This window comes from Chrysochloris asiatica, unplaced genomic scaffold (genome assembly GCF_000296735.1).
Source record: "Chrysochloris asiatica unplaced genomic scaffold, ChrAsi1.0 scaffold00123, whole genome shotgun sequence".
Classification (NCBI taxonomy): domain Eukaryota; kingdom Metazoa; phylum Chordata; class Mammalia; order Afrosoricida; family Chrysochloridae; genus Chrysochloris; species Chrysochloris asiatica.
This window is the reverse complement of record NW_006408641.1, coordinates 8324043-8340687: the sequence shown is the minus strand read 5'-3', so window position 1 is coordinate 8340687 and position 16645 is coordinate 8324043. Positions and strand designations below refer to the sequence as shown.

The 16645-nt window shown below is 47.4% G+C and overlaps 1 protein-coding gene across 2 annotated transcripts; it reads left to right on the top strand.

Annotated features, from left to right (window-relative positions):
• The first annotated feature begins 258 nt into the window (after nucleotides 1–258).
• Nucleotides 259–1311, top strand: TMEM185B (transmembrane protein 185B). 2 transcript variants are annotated; one of them, XM_006868732.1, is made up of 2 exons: nucleotides 259–293; nucleotides 471–1311. In XM_006868732.1, the coding sequence occupies exons 1-2, from the start codon at nucleotides 259–261 to the stop codon at nucleotides 1309–1311; spliced, it is 876 nt and encodes a 291-aa protein (XP_006868794.1). The 2 variants fall into 2 exon arrangements, with proteins under 2 accessions (XP_006868794.1, XP_006868793.1); XM_006868731.1 differs by having other exon boundaries at nucleotides 259–1311.
• The last annotated feature ends 15334 nt before the right edge of the window (nucleotides 1312–16645 follow it).

The following is a 16645-nucleotide window of genomic DNA, read 5'->3' as shown; positions in this document are numbered from 1 at the left end:
GCAGGCCGCTAGACACACTGGGGCGCGCACGCCACGCCCCCCGTGCTTCCGGCTGCGCCACGTGACCGCGCACGCACGTGTTCCGGCTGCTCGGGGGTACAGGTCGGAGTCTTCCCCACACCGGCGAGCCAAGGCAGATGCCCACTTAGAGCGGAAGCAGGCGGGGCCAGTGCGCCAGCGGGCCAGTGACACATCTGGAACGCAGTACCCTCCTAGCACGGGCAGGGAGAAGGCCCAGGCGGGCTGCGGCCCCCCGCCATGAACCCCAGGGGCCTCTTCCAGGACTTCAACCCAAGTAAGTTCCTCATCTACGTCTGCCTGCTGCTCTTCTCGGTGCTGCTGCCTCTCCGCCTGGACGGAGTCATCCAGTGGAGCTACTGGGCGGTCTTCGCGCCCATATGGCTGTGGAAGCTCATGGTCATCGCGGGCGCCTCTGTGGGCACTGGCGTTTGGGCCCGCAACCCTCGCTATCGCACCGAGGGGGAGGCCTGCGTGGAGTTCAAAGCCATGTTGATCTCCGTGGGTATCCACCTGCTGCTGCTCATGTTTGAAGTACTGGTGTGCGACAGGGTGGAGAGGGGGACCCATTTCTGGCTGCTGGTCTTCATGCCACTCTTCTTCGTGTCCCCCGTGTCCGTGGCCGCTTGTGTTTGGGGCTTCCGACATGATCGATCCCTGGAACTGGAGATCTTGTGCTCGGTTAACATCTTGCAGTTCATCTTTATCGCTCTAAGACTGGACAGGATTATCCATTGGCCGTGGCTGGTGGTGTTCGTGCCCCTGTGGATCCTCATGTCCTTTCTCTGCCTGGTCGTCCTCTATTATATCGTCTGGTCGCTCCTGTTCCTGCGGTCCCTGGATGTGGTTGGGGAGCAGCGAAGGACACATGTGACCATGGCTGTGAGCTGGATAACGATCGTTGTGCCCCTTCTCACGTTTGAGGTCCTGTTGGCTCACAGAGTGGACGGCCACAATACATTCTCCTATAGATCCATATTTGTCCCCCTTTGGATTTCACTAATAACGTTAATGGTCACGACATTTAGACGAAAAGGGGGCAATCATTGGTGGTTTGGTATTCGAAGAGATTTCTGTCAGTTTCTGCTTGAAATTTTCCCATTTTTAAGAGAATACGGGAACATTTCTTATGACCTACATCATGAAGATAGTGAAGATACTGAAGAGACATCAGTTCCAGAAGCCCCCAAAATTGCCCCAATGTTTGGAAAGAAAGCCAGGGTCGTCATAACCCAGAGCCCCGGAAAATATGTTCCCCCACCTCCCAAGTTAAATATTGACATGCCAGATTAAACTGCGATTCTGAGGCAGGCCCTAAGTGTTCATCGCCCAAAGGGAACTCCAAGCCCCTCATCTCAGCCTTGTTTAATTTTGATGCCCAACATGCACGGTAAATTTATGTAGGTATTGTAATACATGATTGTGCACAATGTGTGTACATGTGTGGGAGAACCTGCTTTCTAGGTTGGTGCTTACAGAGCTAGCTAGGAGCAAGAACTTGAATTGTTTTAGTAGGCTCTGAAAAGAAATTATTACACAGCTATTTGGTTTTGTTTTTTTAAGTGCTCATATACCTATTAAGGTATTCCTTTTTTAAAGTTTTTTTATACAATGCTAGCCTAAAGTTATATTTCAGATTGCTTCTTTTGTGACATAATAGCGAATGTAAAGAATTGTCTTTCCCACCACTTGTTTATAAACCTTACAGTTGTTATTTTCAATGTTCCTATTGTTAAAATAGTTCTTTGGATGCTGCTGATACTGGTCTTTAATAACTTAATAGAGGAATCTTTCTATGGGAGTGAATCCATGCATATATAGTGTTTACATGAATATTTTTGCAGTGTAATATATTATGGTTCATTCTGGTTCTGTACAGTACAATGTATTATGTTAGAGTATTTTTTCTAAGCTTATATGTAAAGTTATATGTCTACTGCAGATGTCCTTAAACATAAATCTGTTCTCAGCAGTTCTGGGTGGGTCTGAATGTCTTTTCAAATGCAAACTTTCTGATGCTGAAGGTTTGGGTAGGGCTCAGATTTCCACCTAAGCCCCATACTCTGTACACAGGATACTGTTGTTGTTAAGCCATTCCAGCTCATAGCAGCCCTGTGTATGCTTTCTGAGGAGCGCTGATGGGTTTAAATCACTGACCTTCAGTTAGCAATCCAGTGTTGATCCTACAGTATCACACCAGGATTCCCATAACACAAGATACTAATTTCAAATAAAGCCTGTTCCTTCAGGGCAGTTCCTAAGTTCCCTTTTAGCATATTCAGTCAGGAGAACCATATTAATTTCCATCACACAAGGAGGCCTATTTTAGAATACAAGGTAGGAGAAACATTCCATAATGCAGTCAAGATAAACACCCAGGTTTAATCTTCTCTTTTCCACCCCTGGACTGTCTCTTCATTATGGGCCTCTGGCAGGGTAGAACCAGTAGACCAGGACTCCCTATCAGCCATCTTGTTACCTGACCTCACTAGAGCCCCCAGGTGATTTCAGTAACAGCATTTCTCCACTCAGTTGCAACATAGCATCTCTTAAATTCCCTTCAACCTTTACTGTTGACAACCACCAAAGTAACCTAAGAATCCAAAGTTTTATTTCCCATGCCCCTTCCTTCTTTCCCTAGCAAACCCCCATACGTCCTTGAGTCTGGAGCTGTTACACTGAATCCCAGTCTTTATGACAACTGCAAGAACGTCACCAACCATGCCTCCCACAGCGCTCTCTCCTTAGTTAGGTTCGAAAATTCATTGCACTATCACACAGAAAGGAGCTTTGGTAGCAGAGTGGTTATGACTTGGGCTACCAGCGGTTCTATGGGAGAAAGATGAGGCTTTCTTCCATAAAGATTTACAGCCTTCAAAACCCTCTACAAGGTCACTTTGAGTTGGAACCTACTCCACAGCAGTGCCAACACCACCACCATCACACAGAGCTCAGCCCCCATACTCACAGTTAGGAGGTTTATTAGGGAAATTAACAGGTTACAATGCAGGATCAGAAATGTGTGAGGCACAGTTTCTTCTAGTCAGGACGGCCTCTCCTCAGCCGTGTTCACAGGCAAGGCTCTCTCTGGACCCTCCACTGCTTGGCTTGGCCTCTGCCCTGCTCAGGTGATGTCACACAGCTCTTTTAGGGCTGCTAATAAATGTCCTAAGGACGCCACTCCACTCTGAGCCTCAGCCTGAAGACTCTCTGCGCTAGCTCCTTGAATCAGCAAACCTAGCTCCCCAGTTAGGTGCCTGAAAGAAGCCAACTGTACAAGCAAGCCTCCTGCCCAAAGTCACTCGGTTTCACTTACTCCACAGGCTGGGGAGCCACCACACTGTCTCAAGCTCTAGCTCTTGGTTCTTCTGCTCCTGCTCCTCTGCCACACCTCTGCTCTTACAGCTTTCAGGCCCTGGGTCCATCAAGGAGTTCAGTGTTCAGGGGTCTCAGGCTAGGGGCCAAGTAACATACTCTTCTTCCTCTTATAGGGAGTGAGATTCTTGCTTCTGAGATGGCTCAGTTTATACCCACGTTAAAGTTCCATCTCTTCACAATTAAACCTGTTAATCACTTGCAACTGAATCATATAATCCATCTTCCCCCACCTTCTCTAAACAGACTCATCAAAAAAAGTCGGTTGGTGGGAGTTTATAAAGACTATAGCTAGAATGTGGGAGCCCTGTTAGTGCAGTAGATTACAAACTGGGCTGCTAACGTCAAAGTCAATAGTTCAAAGGTGAGGCTTTCTGCTCCCATAAAGATTTACAGCCTCAGAAACCCTATACAGGATTGCTATGAGTCGGAACTGACTGCACAGCACATGACCACTACTATAACTAGAATTATGGCTCTATAGGATAAGCACTGGATTGATAACTGCAAGGTCGCCGGTTCAATTCCACCAGCCACTCCTTGGAACTCTATACAGGGTCTCTATGAGACAGAACCAGGGAGCTCTGGTAGTGTAGTGGTTACGAGTCGGGCTGCCAACCTCAAGGTCAGCAGTTCGAAACTACCAGCAGTTCTGTGGGAGAAAGATGAGGTGTTCTGCTCCCGTAAAGATTTACAGCCTTGGAAACCCTGTGCAGGGTCACTATGAGTCAGAACCGACTCCACAGTACTTAACAACAACAACAATGAGACAGAACCAGCTCAGCAGCACTTAACAACAATAGCTAGAAGAAACAAGTTATTCACTGCACTGAAAGATTGTTTAAAACATGAGTATGTACCAGTATGGAATTTTATCAATGTTGTTAAGTGCCGTTGAACTGGTTCCAAATCATACTGACCCTGGCTAGGGTTTCCTAGGAGCAGCTGGGGATTTGAAATGCCCACGTTGTGGTTAGCAGTCCAGTGTTTACCCTATAGTAACACACCAGGACTTACTAAAGTAGTAACCATGACTATAAACAAACACCCATTGACACTGAGTAGATTCTGACTTACAGTGACTGTATGGGGTTTCTTGAGTCCGTAAATCCTTCCTGGAGCCAAAAACCTCATCTTTCTCCCTCAGAGACACTGGTACATTTGGCAGTTTAGTGCATGTCCTACAGTGTCACCAGGCTCTTAGGCATTATTATTGGAATTGAAAGTCCTATGGACCTTAGAAGTCAAATGGCAGATGAGTCTAATCTGGACAATTGTAAGTCAATAGAGGGAGATGCCACCCTCCTTTGGGAACTGGGGGGCATGCCAACTTCAGTGTGGCATCAGGTCATGGAGTGATTTAACACCTTGAATGTCTATACATAGCTAGTAGTATCTCTTCAGAAACCACTGCACTAAGCAACAGGTGTTTATCCATTTCTTAGACTCTTAGAAGATCATTCAACTAGTTGAGAGCATTATTTGTCATTTGAAAACTGGAGAAAGTGACTGTAACCCAAAAAGCAGTCACAGGATCAGGTATTATTTTAAGGTCCAACCAAACTATTTGATACGTCAGCAACAGGGAAACAGAAGAGTTCAAGGTGTTTAAAACCTCAGAACACTTTCTTCTGGTAGCAGAGTTCACCAGGGACTCAGAAGGGCAGAATACAGGTCATGAACCTGTGCTGACTGAGGGCAAAGAGCAGTTTTTAGGTTTCCTGAGAAAGATTTCACTCCTTCACTCGTATTTCAAAACAATTCAAATGTGGCCGCGCTTCCTTGAGACAATGGGATGGTGCACTTCGCAGCTGCCAACCACTGGGCAGAGATGCAGGTTCTACAGAACACTGGGAGGATGCAGCTGGTCTCGGGGGTCCTCACCAGGAACTCCAGACCGGTCTTAGTTTTCAGGAACCAGTGTCCCTGATCTTCCCTCCACTCCCAAAAAAGTTCTCAAAAGCTTTGACTTACATTTCAGTTAAGACGCAGGTATGTCACTGGAGGAAGTAAGCAGGTTTGGGGGCTGCAGTGGGATCAGTCTCTCCTGGCTACAATTCCAGATTAGGGGCTTGCTGACACCAGTCCAATTCCGCCTCCATCCTTCTCATCTCTACCCTAAGGTGTCCGTCCTGGTGTTGGAGAGCTGATTTCTGGAATGTGGTAGGAAACTTTCACACTCAGCAGAGCCATTATCCATCAGGGAGTGCCTTTGTAGAACATTGGCCTATCACAGTTAACCTCAGCCATGCCTGGAGACTTAAAATTGTCACACAACACAAAGTCAGTGGTTCAAACCCACCAGATGCTCCTCCGAAACCCTATATAGTGTCTCTATGAGTCAGAACTGACTCGATGGCACTTAACAAGTTGATTTTAGCAGTTAACCCTCCAGGCTGTGGATTTGACCCGGGTCTGCTCAGAACAGAAGCATGTGAGGCCCAGACATCCTGCAAGCACAGACACAGATCCAGTGCCCAAGTCCACCACCTTTGGGAGGGGGCAGCATGCCTCCATGGAATGATAATCTACACAGCATCTACCTGGCCATACATTTAGGAGGTTAGGAGATCATTTTAAAAACTGGAGAAAGCCCACTACTATAGAGCCAATTCTGACTCAGAGACCCCATCAATCAGAGTAGAACTGCTCTATAGGGTTTCTGAGGCTGTAAATCTTTATGGAAGCAGACTGCCTCACCTTCCTCAGAGTGACTGGTGGGTTTGAATTACTGACCTTTCAGTTAACAGCCCAGCGCTTACTCCACTGAGCAAACTGGAAAGACATCACAAAATCTGTAGTGTAAACATTTTCCGTCTATTTACAAACAGTCTCTAAATTTTCAAAGTGAATCATTTTCATTAGAAGGTGCTCTGAGGAGGGAAACCTTGGAAAACAGCGTGCTGTTGCTGGGGGCTCCTCACCGGCCTCTGAGGGCTTCTCCAGTGGGGAAAAGGGGAGCATATGCTAGAGGCTCTGACACTGGGAGACCAGTAGGTAGAAGGCACTGGAATCAGGGAGAAACTTGACTGGAAAATGAGAGGATCGGGAGGATACATCTAGTTCATAGAACGGGGAGCGAGGCGGGAGACAAGCACTGGCAACGTGCAGGAGCCCAGGGAAGTTGCACAGCCGTAAACCCAGCGAGGGCATGCCTTAGGAGCCAACTAGTGAGGATGCTACAGCTAGCACCACTGCCGTTGGCTACATAGCCCTGCCACCAAGGTGGGACCACCAGCGTCATCCCCACAGCTCTCACTAATTCCTCAACCATCTCCGGAGGGAGTATATGATTGGGTCAGCTTCCATTCTAGGCTACATCCACTTCCAGAACAAGAGAAGAGACATCATCTGGTATCGTCAGCTCTAGGAGGAGACAGGACATTGTCACATTCACTCACTGGAGGAAGGGTGTTCAGATGCTAGGTAACCAAAGATAATGAGCACAGACCATCACCCCATAATCCCTAGGCTCTTCTCACATCAGAAAGAATGCTCCCATCTGACATAACTGTGCCTCGAAGCAAAACAGTTGCCCCTTCTCTGAGAGGGGAAGGGAGACAAACCAAAACTGGTTCATCAGGTACTTTGTTCTGCTCCTAATCTGGGATATTTAGTAAGTGTCTCTTCCTCCTCTAATTCTGGTATTCTAGAAACCCAACTGAAGTTGACTCCCATGATAGACCCTATGATAAAGTACAGTATCTCTTTCCAGCTACACACTGAGGGGAGGGGAGATAGTCTTCATCTACTGCAGGGGTGAGGAACCTTTTTTCTGCCAAAATTAACATCATTAATGGACCATACTAGGCACTTTGGTAGCATACTCGTTACGAGTCGGGTTGCTAACCTCACAAGGTCAGCAGTTGGAAATGACCAGCCATTCCGTGGGAGAAAGATGAGGCTTTCTGCTCCCGTCAAGATTTGCAGCCTCGGAAACCCTATGCACAGTCTCTGAGTCGGAACCGACTCCACGGCACACTGCCACCACCACCACCATGGTTCATACACAATTATCAACTTTAAATTAGCCTGCTATCCTGGTGTGGTGCTGTAGTAGGATCAGCACTTCACTGCGAACCAGAAGGTCAGCAGTTCAACCCCACCAATTGCTCCTCGGAAACCCCATACAGGGTCGCTGTGAGTTGGAAACCAGCTCTACGGCACTTACCAGCAACAAATACTTGGTGAAACATTTAATTAGCATACCCCTGAAGCTCTGGTAGCGTAGTGGTTACGAATTGGGCTGCTAATCTCATCGTCAGCAGTTTGAAACTACCAGCTGTTCCACAGGAGAAAGATGAGGCTTTCTGCTCCCGTAAAGATTTACAGCCTCGGAAACCGTGTTCAGGGTCGTTATGAGTCAGAACTGACTCCACAGCCTATAACAACAACAACGTGTCCTGGTGTGGTACTGTGGGTTTGAACTGCAAGGGCGGCGGTTCAAGCTCACCAGCTGTTCCTTGGAAACCTATACAGCAGTGGGTCAGATTCAACTCGACGGCACTTCACAACAACAACAACGTGTCCTGGTGTGGTGCTGTGGGTTAATGCGCCAGACTGCAAAGCCGTTTGAATTGCCAGGTCGGCGGTTCAAGTTCACCAGCTGCTCCTCGGAAAACCCTAGACGGGGTCCCTGTGAGTCAGAACTGATTCAACAGAAGCAACTACAGATGTGATGGCTGGAACTGCAGATGTCTTGGCAGGGCCAGACCGTATGATTTCGAGGGTCTTAACATAGTCCACGGGCTGGATGTTCCCCACCCCTGATCTACTTGAACCAAGACAACATACTGCACCAGACATCTGCAAAAGCAGATAGAAGGCTGCAGCTGCCTTCTATTAAGCCAGGTACTAAAGAGGTGTGCAAAAGTGCAAAAACAATACCATTTTTCTTCTCACTAAACTCTTGTTTGGAAAATATATCTATTTTCCTAAATACTTATCATTTTTATTAAACTGTAATGGATTTATTATTGCTTTTAAATGAATAATTGCTTTTGAAGTTACTGGCTTTAATTTCTAAATAATAGAAATTAAATGTTGATATAGTTCACATAAACAAAAGCTCTTGAGAACTGTTCTAGCTGAGGAGAGAGAGAAAGAGAGTGTGTGTGTATGTGTGTGTATATGTGTGCATGTGTGTGTGTGTATGTGTAGAAATGGTGCAAGGGCCTAGTGTCTGACCTCTGACTTCACAAGGGGAGCAGGAGAATCGATCTGCAGCTCAAGGCTGCTTCCTACCAGGCAAAGGTGAAACTTGCCTCCTCCCTCCCACCTTTTTACCAATTCTCATTCCAGCCACCCCTCCCCTGGCACTCTCTACCCCTCTGCTAAATTCAGTAGTTTATTGCAGTGGTCACACAGAACTCGCAGACCATACACAGAGTTCTAGGATTTACAGTGGAAGATCAGGTACAACTCAGGAGGTAGTCCTGGGGTCAGACCAGTTTCTTGATCCTGCCTGCAGGTGGGCCTTGCTCTGTTCCTGGCCCTTTGGCCCCTTAGACTCCACCCTGTTCAAGCAAGTTTTACACAGCTGTTTATCTTCACAGGGCCAGCAAGCCTCCTGCCTGAAGACACAACTCTCTTCATGGTGTGATCCAGTGAACCTGGCTCCACCAAATGCCCAGAGGCACCTCGTGCCACCAGCACTGTCTCCTGCTGCTCTGCTGGTGCTGGCTCTCTGTCACCACTTCACACCTGCTTGCACCATCTCAATGGCAGCCACAATGGGGGTGGGGGCTCTGGAAGTGGCACTGTAAGGTAAGTACTTGACCACGAGGTCGGTGGTTCAAACTCACCAGCCGCTCCTCAGAAACCCTATACAGGGTCACTATGGGTCAAAACTGACTCGACAGCACTTCACAACAACAAATAGGGTTGGACAAACACATCCCAGAGCTTATAGGCCGCCTTCTTTGTGCTTTCGTGATGTCCTGTTTTGTTAAACAACTTCACATTGATGAGGAATAGGGGGAAGTAGGTTTTGAAACCTTTTATCCACTCAGCAGCACAGAGTTCTGTCCGTCCCCCAGCCCCGCCTGCTTGGTCCGTCCTTGTACTTCACTGTCCTTAGACCTTGAGCCCCAGGCCTCAGTCCCTGGTTCACACCCCTGAACCCTAAGAGCATTCTGGGGGAATCTGCAAAACACATGTGCAGATTCTTGGCTCTCACACCACAACCTGTCACAGAGTCCTACCCTCCCTCCTGTGCCCACACTGTGCCCCTCCTCTCCGCTCTTCTTCACCTGAGCAAGGGGAAACATACCTAGATGCTAATGGATGATGTCTCGCCTGGTCCCACCTCTCACCATCATAACAAGGAAACTGTTACGGAAAGTCAAAGACCCCCCCCCCCCCCGCCCACACACACACACCAGCTCACCCATATCATGTATTCAGTAGTCAGTGACAGCTATGTCTGGGCCCCCACTCTGTTGGTGACTCTGAGACCCAGCCAGGCTACCTGGCCACTCCCCTAGTGATAGGACCCCTTGGCTGTCCATTGCTGTCCTGGGCATTAAATGTTTGTAACATCATGTGAGGGCCATTTCTGTATGCAAGGCCTGGATTACATGTTTCCGTCGGTTCTAGCTCTGCCCAGCCTCCCATCCAGTGCTCATTTCTTGCTGGGCTTTCATGCCCTGGACTTCTCATGACTCTGAGGACCAAGCTACACTCTGCCCCCACCCAAGGTGGTGTACTCAGGCCTACAGCAGCTCTGAGAACATCAGTCCCATTCCTGTGAGCTGGGAGTTTGGGCTGAGGCAACCTAGTCCCTCTTCCCCCATCCCTGCCCAGGCCTCACAAGATCTCCTCGGCTAATGTAGAGGTGGGGCAGGGCTGGAAAGTCCAATCCCATAGTCCCTACTGGCCTCTAGCCTTCCCAAGGACTTCATGATTGGAGACTGGGTGTGACTGAATGTCTCTGAGCCCTGCTGACCCATACACTCTGTATGATGACCTTGGTAGGAAGGTGGGAGCATTTCAGAGTAGGCATACCACCCACTCACTGCTAGGAGGTCACTCCTGGGCATCTTGGGAGGGAGAATCCCAAAAAAGAACAAGGTTCAGGTCCTCAAGGACAGCAGCCCATCCTGCTCACACATCACAAAGTGAATCAATGAATCAGCCAAGTGCCAAAGATACACTAAGCACAGAAGTCCAGAAGGTGGGGACCCCACCATCACACACAGCACACATCCTGGGTCCTGCAGAAATCGCCATCACACATGGGGCATCGAGCTCCAGAACAGGACCTTTCAGTGATAACAATACATGTACAGTGACTCGGGGTACCTGTGACCAACCAGGACCTCACAGGAGAGGCCTTGCTCAGCTAGGTGCCGAGAAGAAGACAGCGCATGTGCAGTGGCCAGGAGCAGGGAAGGCGGTGTGAGAAGTATCAGCCAGGACACTCTGGCCATAACTCCCCAAAGTCAGAGTTCCAGAAGGAATCTAGGGATAGAAACAATTCTCAGATACACACTAACTTATTTCCCACCATTCACTCTGGTGCTTTGCAATCAAATAAGTGCAGCTGTCAGAACTGCTCCCCACATTCCTAGATTCAAAACCCAAGACTCACCTGTTGTTGTAATGTGCCGTGGAGTTGGGAGTTGATTCCAACTCATAGTGACCCTGTACAGGGTTTCTGAGGCTGTAAATCTTGACAGGAGCAGAAATCCTCATCTTTCTCCTGCAAAACAGCTGGTAGTTTCGAACTGCTGACCTTGCATTTCGCAGCCCAATTAGTAACCACTGTGCTACTAGAGCGCATTGTTGTTGTTGTTGCTGTTGTTAAGTGCCATTGAGTTCATTCCAACCCATAGCGACTCTGTATAGGGTTTCTAAGGAGCAGCTGGTGAGCTTTAACCACTGACCTTAAAACTCAAATGACTTTGCAGTCTGACGCGCCACACACAAAAAAGAGCTCAAACTGGAGACCTCAGTTTAAATATCATCCCCGCCCTGCTTCTTGTTGTTAATAAGTGGCAGCCAGTGGATTTCAACTCATAGCAACATTTATAGGGTTTCCAAGGAGCAGTTGATGGGCTTGAACCGCTGATCCTGTGGTTAGCAGTCCAGTGCTTATCCTACAGCGCCACACCAGGATTTCCCATAGAAAAAGCTGTGTAACCTGGGACAAGCTACTGACTTCTCTGAGCCTTAGGAATCCACTCTGCAAAATCAAGGTAGTCGCTACTATGACATAGTGATGCCTGGGACACACAGGAACCAGCCTCATGCCGGTGTTCTGATAGACAGAGCTGTTGGGGAGTCAACCATGACTCTTGGCAACCCTAGGGACACCAGAAAAAAATGTTGCTGCATTTTTGCTGATCATCTTCACCATCACGGGCGTGTCCTGTGGTATATTACTGTACCAATGCATCTCACCCAGTGTCTCCCTCACCCTTCACCAAACAGGATGTCCTCCTCCAGCAATTGGACCCCCCTAAAAACACATCCTGTTGTGATCCACGGGGCTTTCATTGGCTGATTTTCAGAAGTAGAGCACCAGGTCTTTCTTTCTAGTCTCCAAGCTCCTCTGAAATTTGCCCACCATGGGTGATCCTGCTGGTACATGAAATACCAGTGGCATAGCTTCCAACAGGCAAGCCACCACAATACAGAAAACTGTTAGACAAGTAGTGGAGGTGTTCCTACGTGGGAGTGAAACACCAAGTGGGTTTCCACTAAGGACCTGCCCCTGCCTTGCAACAGTCTCTCTCACCTCACAAGCCATGCTCTGCGCACTCAGCCCTGCATTTAACTCATGGAACCCACATGATACCAGGGATATTAATTTATAATGAAGTCAATGACAAAGCAAAGAGGGGATAGTGTCGGTTGATTCAGAACTTCCAAATGGCAAGGAAGTCAAGTAGATTTCAAGTTAAAACAGACCATTTTAAATAGGGTGGAAAAATGAACAACTTACAGGCCAGCCTGTCATTTACACTAAAAATTAATAAACTTGCACATCAAAATTAAAAAAAGGAAAATCATAAGATAAAGAAACATTAACACAACAGAAACAAAAAGAAAACCTACAAGCAAAATTAAGTCAGCACAGAAAATTATGTGGAACAAAGAAACCAGCAGCACCACAAAAGAACACACAGCAAAATGACCGCCATCCATCAATTCAGAACTTTTGATGTTGTTAGGTGTCAACGAGTTGGTGCGGACTCATAGCAATCTTATACACAGCAGAACGAAACACTGCCTGATCCTGGGCCAACTTCACTACCATTGCCATGCTTGAGTCCATCGATGCTGCCACTTGTCCAATCCATCTCGTTGTGGGTCTTCCTCTTTTTCTCTCACCCTCCACCTTACCAAACATGATATCCTTCTCCAGTGACTGGTTACCTCCTGACAATATGTCCGAAGTATGAGAGACGAAGTTTGGCCATCTTGGCCTCCAAGGAGCACTCTGGCTGCACTTCTTCCAAAACAGATCTATTGGTCTTTTGGCAGCTCATGGCATTCTCAATATTCTCCAACACCATAACTCAAAAGCATCAATTCTTCTACAGTCTTCCTTATTCACTGTCCGGCTTTTGCATGCATGTGAGGTTACTGAAAATACCATGGCTTGGGTCAGGTGCACCTTAGTCCTCAAGCTGACATCTTTGCTCTGCAACACTTTTGATCGTTGCACTGAATGTAGACGGACTGACTGCACCAGAGACTGAGAGAGCAGAGTGGATAAGAAAACCGTATCCTTCACTATACTGTCTACAAGAGACACATTAAAAAGAAGAAGACAGTCTAAGTGTCCATAACAGAAGAATGGTTAAACAAACTTTGGTACATCCACATGATGGAATACCATCCAACGTTGAAGAGTAACGACAAGTCTGCGAAACACTTCACAACGTGGAGGACATTATGCTGAGTGAAGCTGGTCAATCACAAAAGGACAAATATAGTTGAGATCAATGTAAAAATTTAAGAAAAGGACCAGGGGTGGGGTAGGGGGCAGGCTTGTAGGATATACCCTTTGATTGTTTGATGATGCATTGAGGGGACTGTAACCATGACAATGAAACGATATACAATAGGATGAATGTAAAACTAATGTTCTCCTATGTAAACTATCACATAGTTCACAATAAAACATTTTTTAAAAATGTTTTTAAGAAAAGGTTTTCTCAATAAAAGAAACAGTCTATGATGGAGTGTTGATGTGGCACTGTAGGATAAACAAGGCCGAAGGTTCAAACTTACCAGCTGCTACTTGGAAACCCTATACAGGGTCACTGTGAGTCAGAATCTATTCCGTGGCACTTAACAAATAACAATGACATAATGGTTACAAGGAGGAGGGGGGAAGGAAAATTATTCATAGACTAGAGAGTAGATACATGTTAACATGGCTGATGGGAGGTTAACAGAGACAGATATGAAGGTAGCTGGAGACACAGGAAAGACTGCAAGAGTTAAATAGAGGTAAACACTGTTAACTGTTAGTACATGGAGGGGATTGCAATCGTAAAGAAGCAAAGTGTATGATCTGCAGAATGTAAGACTTATGAGCTGCTCTGTCAACCTTCATTCAATTTACAGCAAATTCCAAAATTTGAAAAATATCAGTTTTTGACCATAAAAGTTTTTTGATTTTGTTTTTAAAGGAGTGATAGGGCAGCTGATCCTGGAGCCCTGCCCACCTTGGTCCCACTTCAGCATGGGGTGAATAAGCCTAAATTGCAAGCAGCAGGGTTTCTGGTTAGTCTGGAAAACCTTTATCAACTTTGAAATCTCCCTCCCTCCAAGTCATCTTTGAAAGTCTCCTGCTCCTCTTTCAGGCCTTCTCTCCCTGCCATCAGGGGGTGGAGGGGGTGGGAGTTGGGACAGGGCTGTCCAGTTTGCTCCTAGTGACCTGGGTACTCCTCAAGGGCTGGGCTGCAGGTGGTTGTCTCAGGGTCTCTAATGGGCCTGACATATGGTAAGTGGAAGAAGAAACAGATTGGTGAATGAATGAATCTGTGCCATTTCTGTCCTTTATGGCAGCTTGGAGGTGAGGAGCATCCAAAATCCCTTGGCAGAAAAGCTGGGCTCAGCAGCCAGGACAGGGAAGCCACTGGGAGTGTCACAGAGAGGACAGAAGTTCCAAGCCCACGGGAGGAGAGGTGCACAGGGCAACTCAGTGGTCATGCGCAAGCTCAGGTTGGGAGAATGGGGCAGAGCTGCAGCAGGTCTGGACCTGGACCCTCCACTGCTTCCTGCTCCCACACTCCCATCAGAAACTGCAAGTCTGTCCCAGGCCCCATCAACAGTGGGGGGGAGGGGGGGGCAAGCCCAGAGCCCTCCAGGTAGGGCCACAAACCCCACCTCCTGAGGAAACCCCAGTCCTAAGTGCTTCACCCTCCTGGGTCACACCTCCCAGCCTGAGGGTCATTGTCTTCCCCAGCTGAGGGTTCTGGCTACCCCTCTCCTTCCCTGCTTCACCCTCCCACACAGGCCTAGTTCCTTTGTTTTTCAGTGGCCTTTGGCCCAGCAGTACCTTGAGGTCAGGCTTAGCTGTGCTTGCCTCAGTGCAGTGGTTGGGGACCTGCACCAACTCCAGCAGCTCTATCACTTAGTGCTATCTTCCCGGACCCTCCAACCAGCCACCGGGGCCTGTGCATCCTTCTGACTCAGGGACCACCCTGCTGTGTTTTCTTGTGGCTCTTTCAAAGGCGCAGGTACAGTGTGGGAACATGAAGTCCGGACCTGGAGAGCGGACAAAGAAAGGCCTAGCAAGCCGCCCTCGGTTTGGCCTGTGGCTCTCCTCTCGGGGCTGTGCTGACTCCCATGCGTCAGTCTGGGTCACTGTGGGAGGAGACCTGCGTGCTGGCCCCGCTCTCCTGCTCCTTGGTGGAGGGCAGAGCAGCAGCATTCCTGAGTATGGCCTTGAGGGTCCAATCTCCATTCTGTCTTCAGCTCAGACAAGGAAGGCCCCTCCCTGCCCTGACCTGGTGCCTTCTTTCTGGAACATTCCTCATACTTTACTATAAAAACTTGAGCTATTTCTGACTTCCCTCCTTACTCTGGGAGGATAGTGACAGAGCTCTGAGACAGTTTTTCTCTTGGTATGGGCAACTTGAACTAAATTGGGTGTTGTTGTTAAATGCTGTCAAGTTGGTTCTGACTCTAGCTACCCTATTAGGGTTTCCGAGGAGCAACTGGTGAGTTTGAATCGCCAGCTTTGTGGTTAGCAGTTCAATGCTTATCCTACAGCGCCACACCGTTGTTATTGTTCTTGCTAAGTGCCATCGAGTCGGTTTCGACCCATAACGACCCAGTATAGCGTTTCTGAAGTGTGGCTGGTGAGCTTGAACCGCCGATTTTGTGGTTCAAACAGACTTTGCAGTCCAGCTCATTAAGCCACAGCGCCACACCAGGAGTCGCTAAATTGGATACCCAGAGGAAATTAATTGCTTTTTTTCAGTGCAGTTCAAGAAAGACTTAAAGTTTCTGCCACAGCAGTTTCTACTTCTTTTTTGTGACTTTTCTGACTGCATTCAGGAGTTCTCTTCATGGAGGGTGTTTTGTTTTTTAATTAATGAAATTCACAAAATTAATCATTTTAAAGTGAAAAATTCAGTACCATTTAATACATTCTCAATGCTGTGCAACCTCCACCAAAACATTTTCATCACCTCCAAAGAAAACTTGTATCCTCTACAGTTACTCCCATCTCCCGCCTGCCCTGACAACCCGTAATATGTGGTCTCTCTCAATAACACTACCTAGTCTGCATAGTCCATATAAATGAAAACATATAAGATATGAACTGCTACTAAGCTTTGCTCTAATGCATCAAAGGAGTCCTAGTGTGGCACTGTGCATTAATGCACTAGACTGCAAGGTCGGTTAGAACCACTATGTCAGCAGTTCAAATTCACCAGCTGCCCCTTGGAAACCCTATACAGGGTCACTATGATGCATTGGACATATACCAAGTAAAGGGATTACTGGGTCATAAGGTATTTCCCTTTCCAACTTTCTGAGGATGTGCCATACTATTTTACAGAGTGTTTGGACCATTTTACAGTCCTACCAGCAATGTAGGAGGGTTCCGGTCTCTCCACACCCCCACCAGCATTTCTTTTTTCTTTTTTTTAAGGTTTTTATTGTGGATTACGTGAAAGTTTACAGGGCGTATCATCAGTTTTACATTCAGCAAATCATACGCCTTGTTTCGTTACATTGATTATAATCCCCTCCATGTACCATCAGTTAACAGTATTTCTCT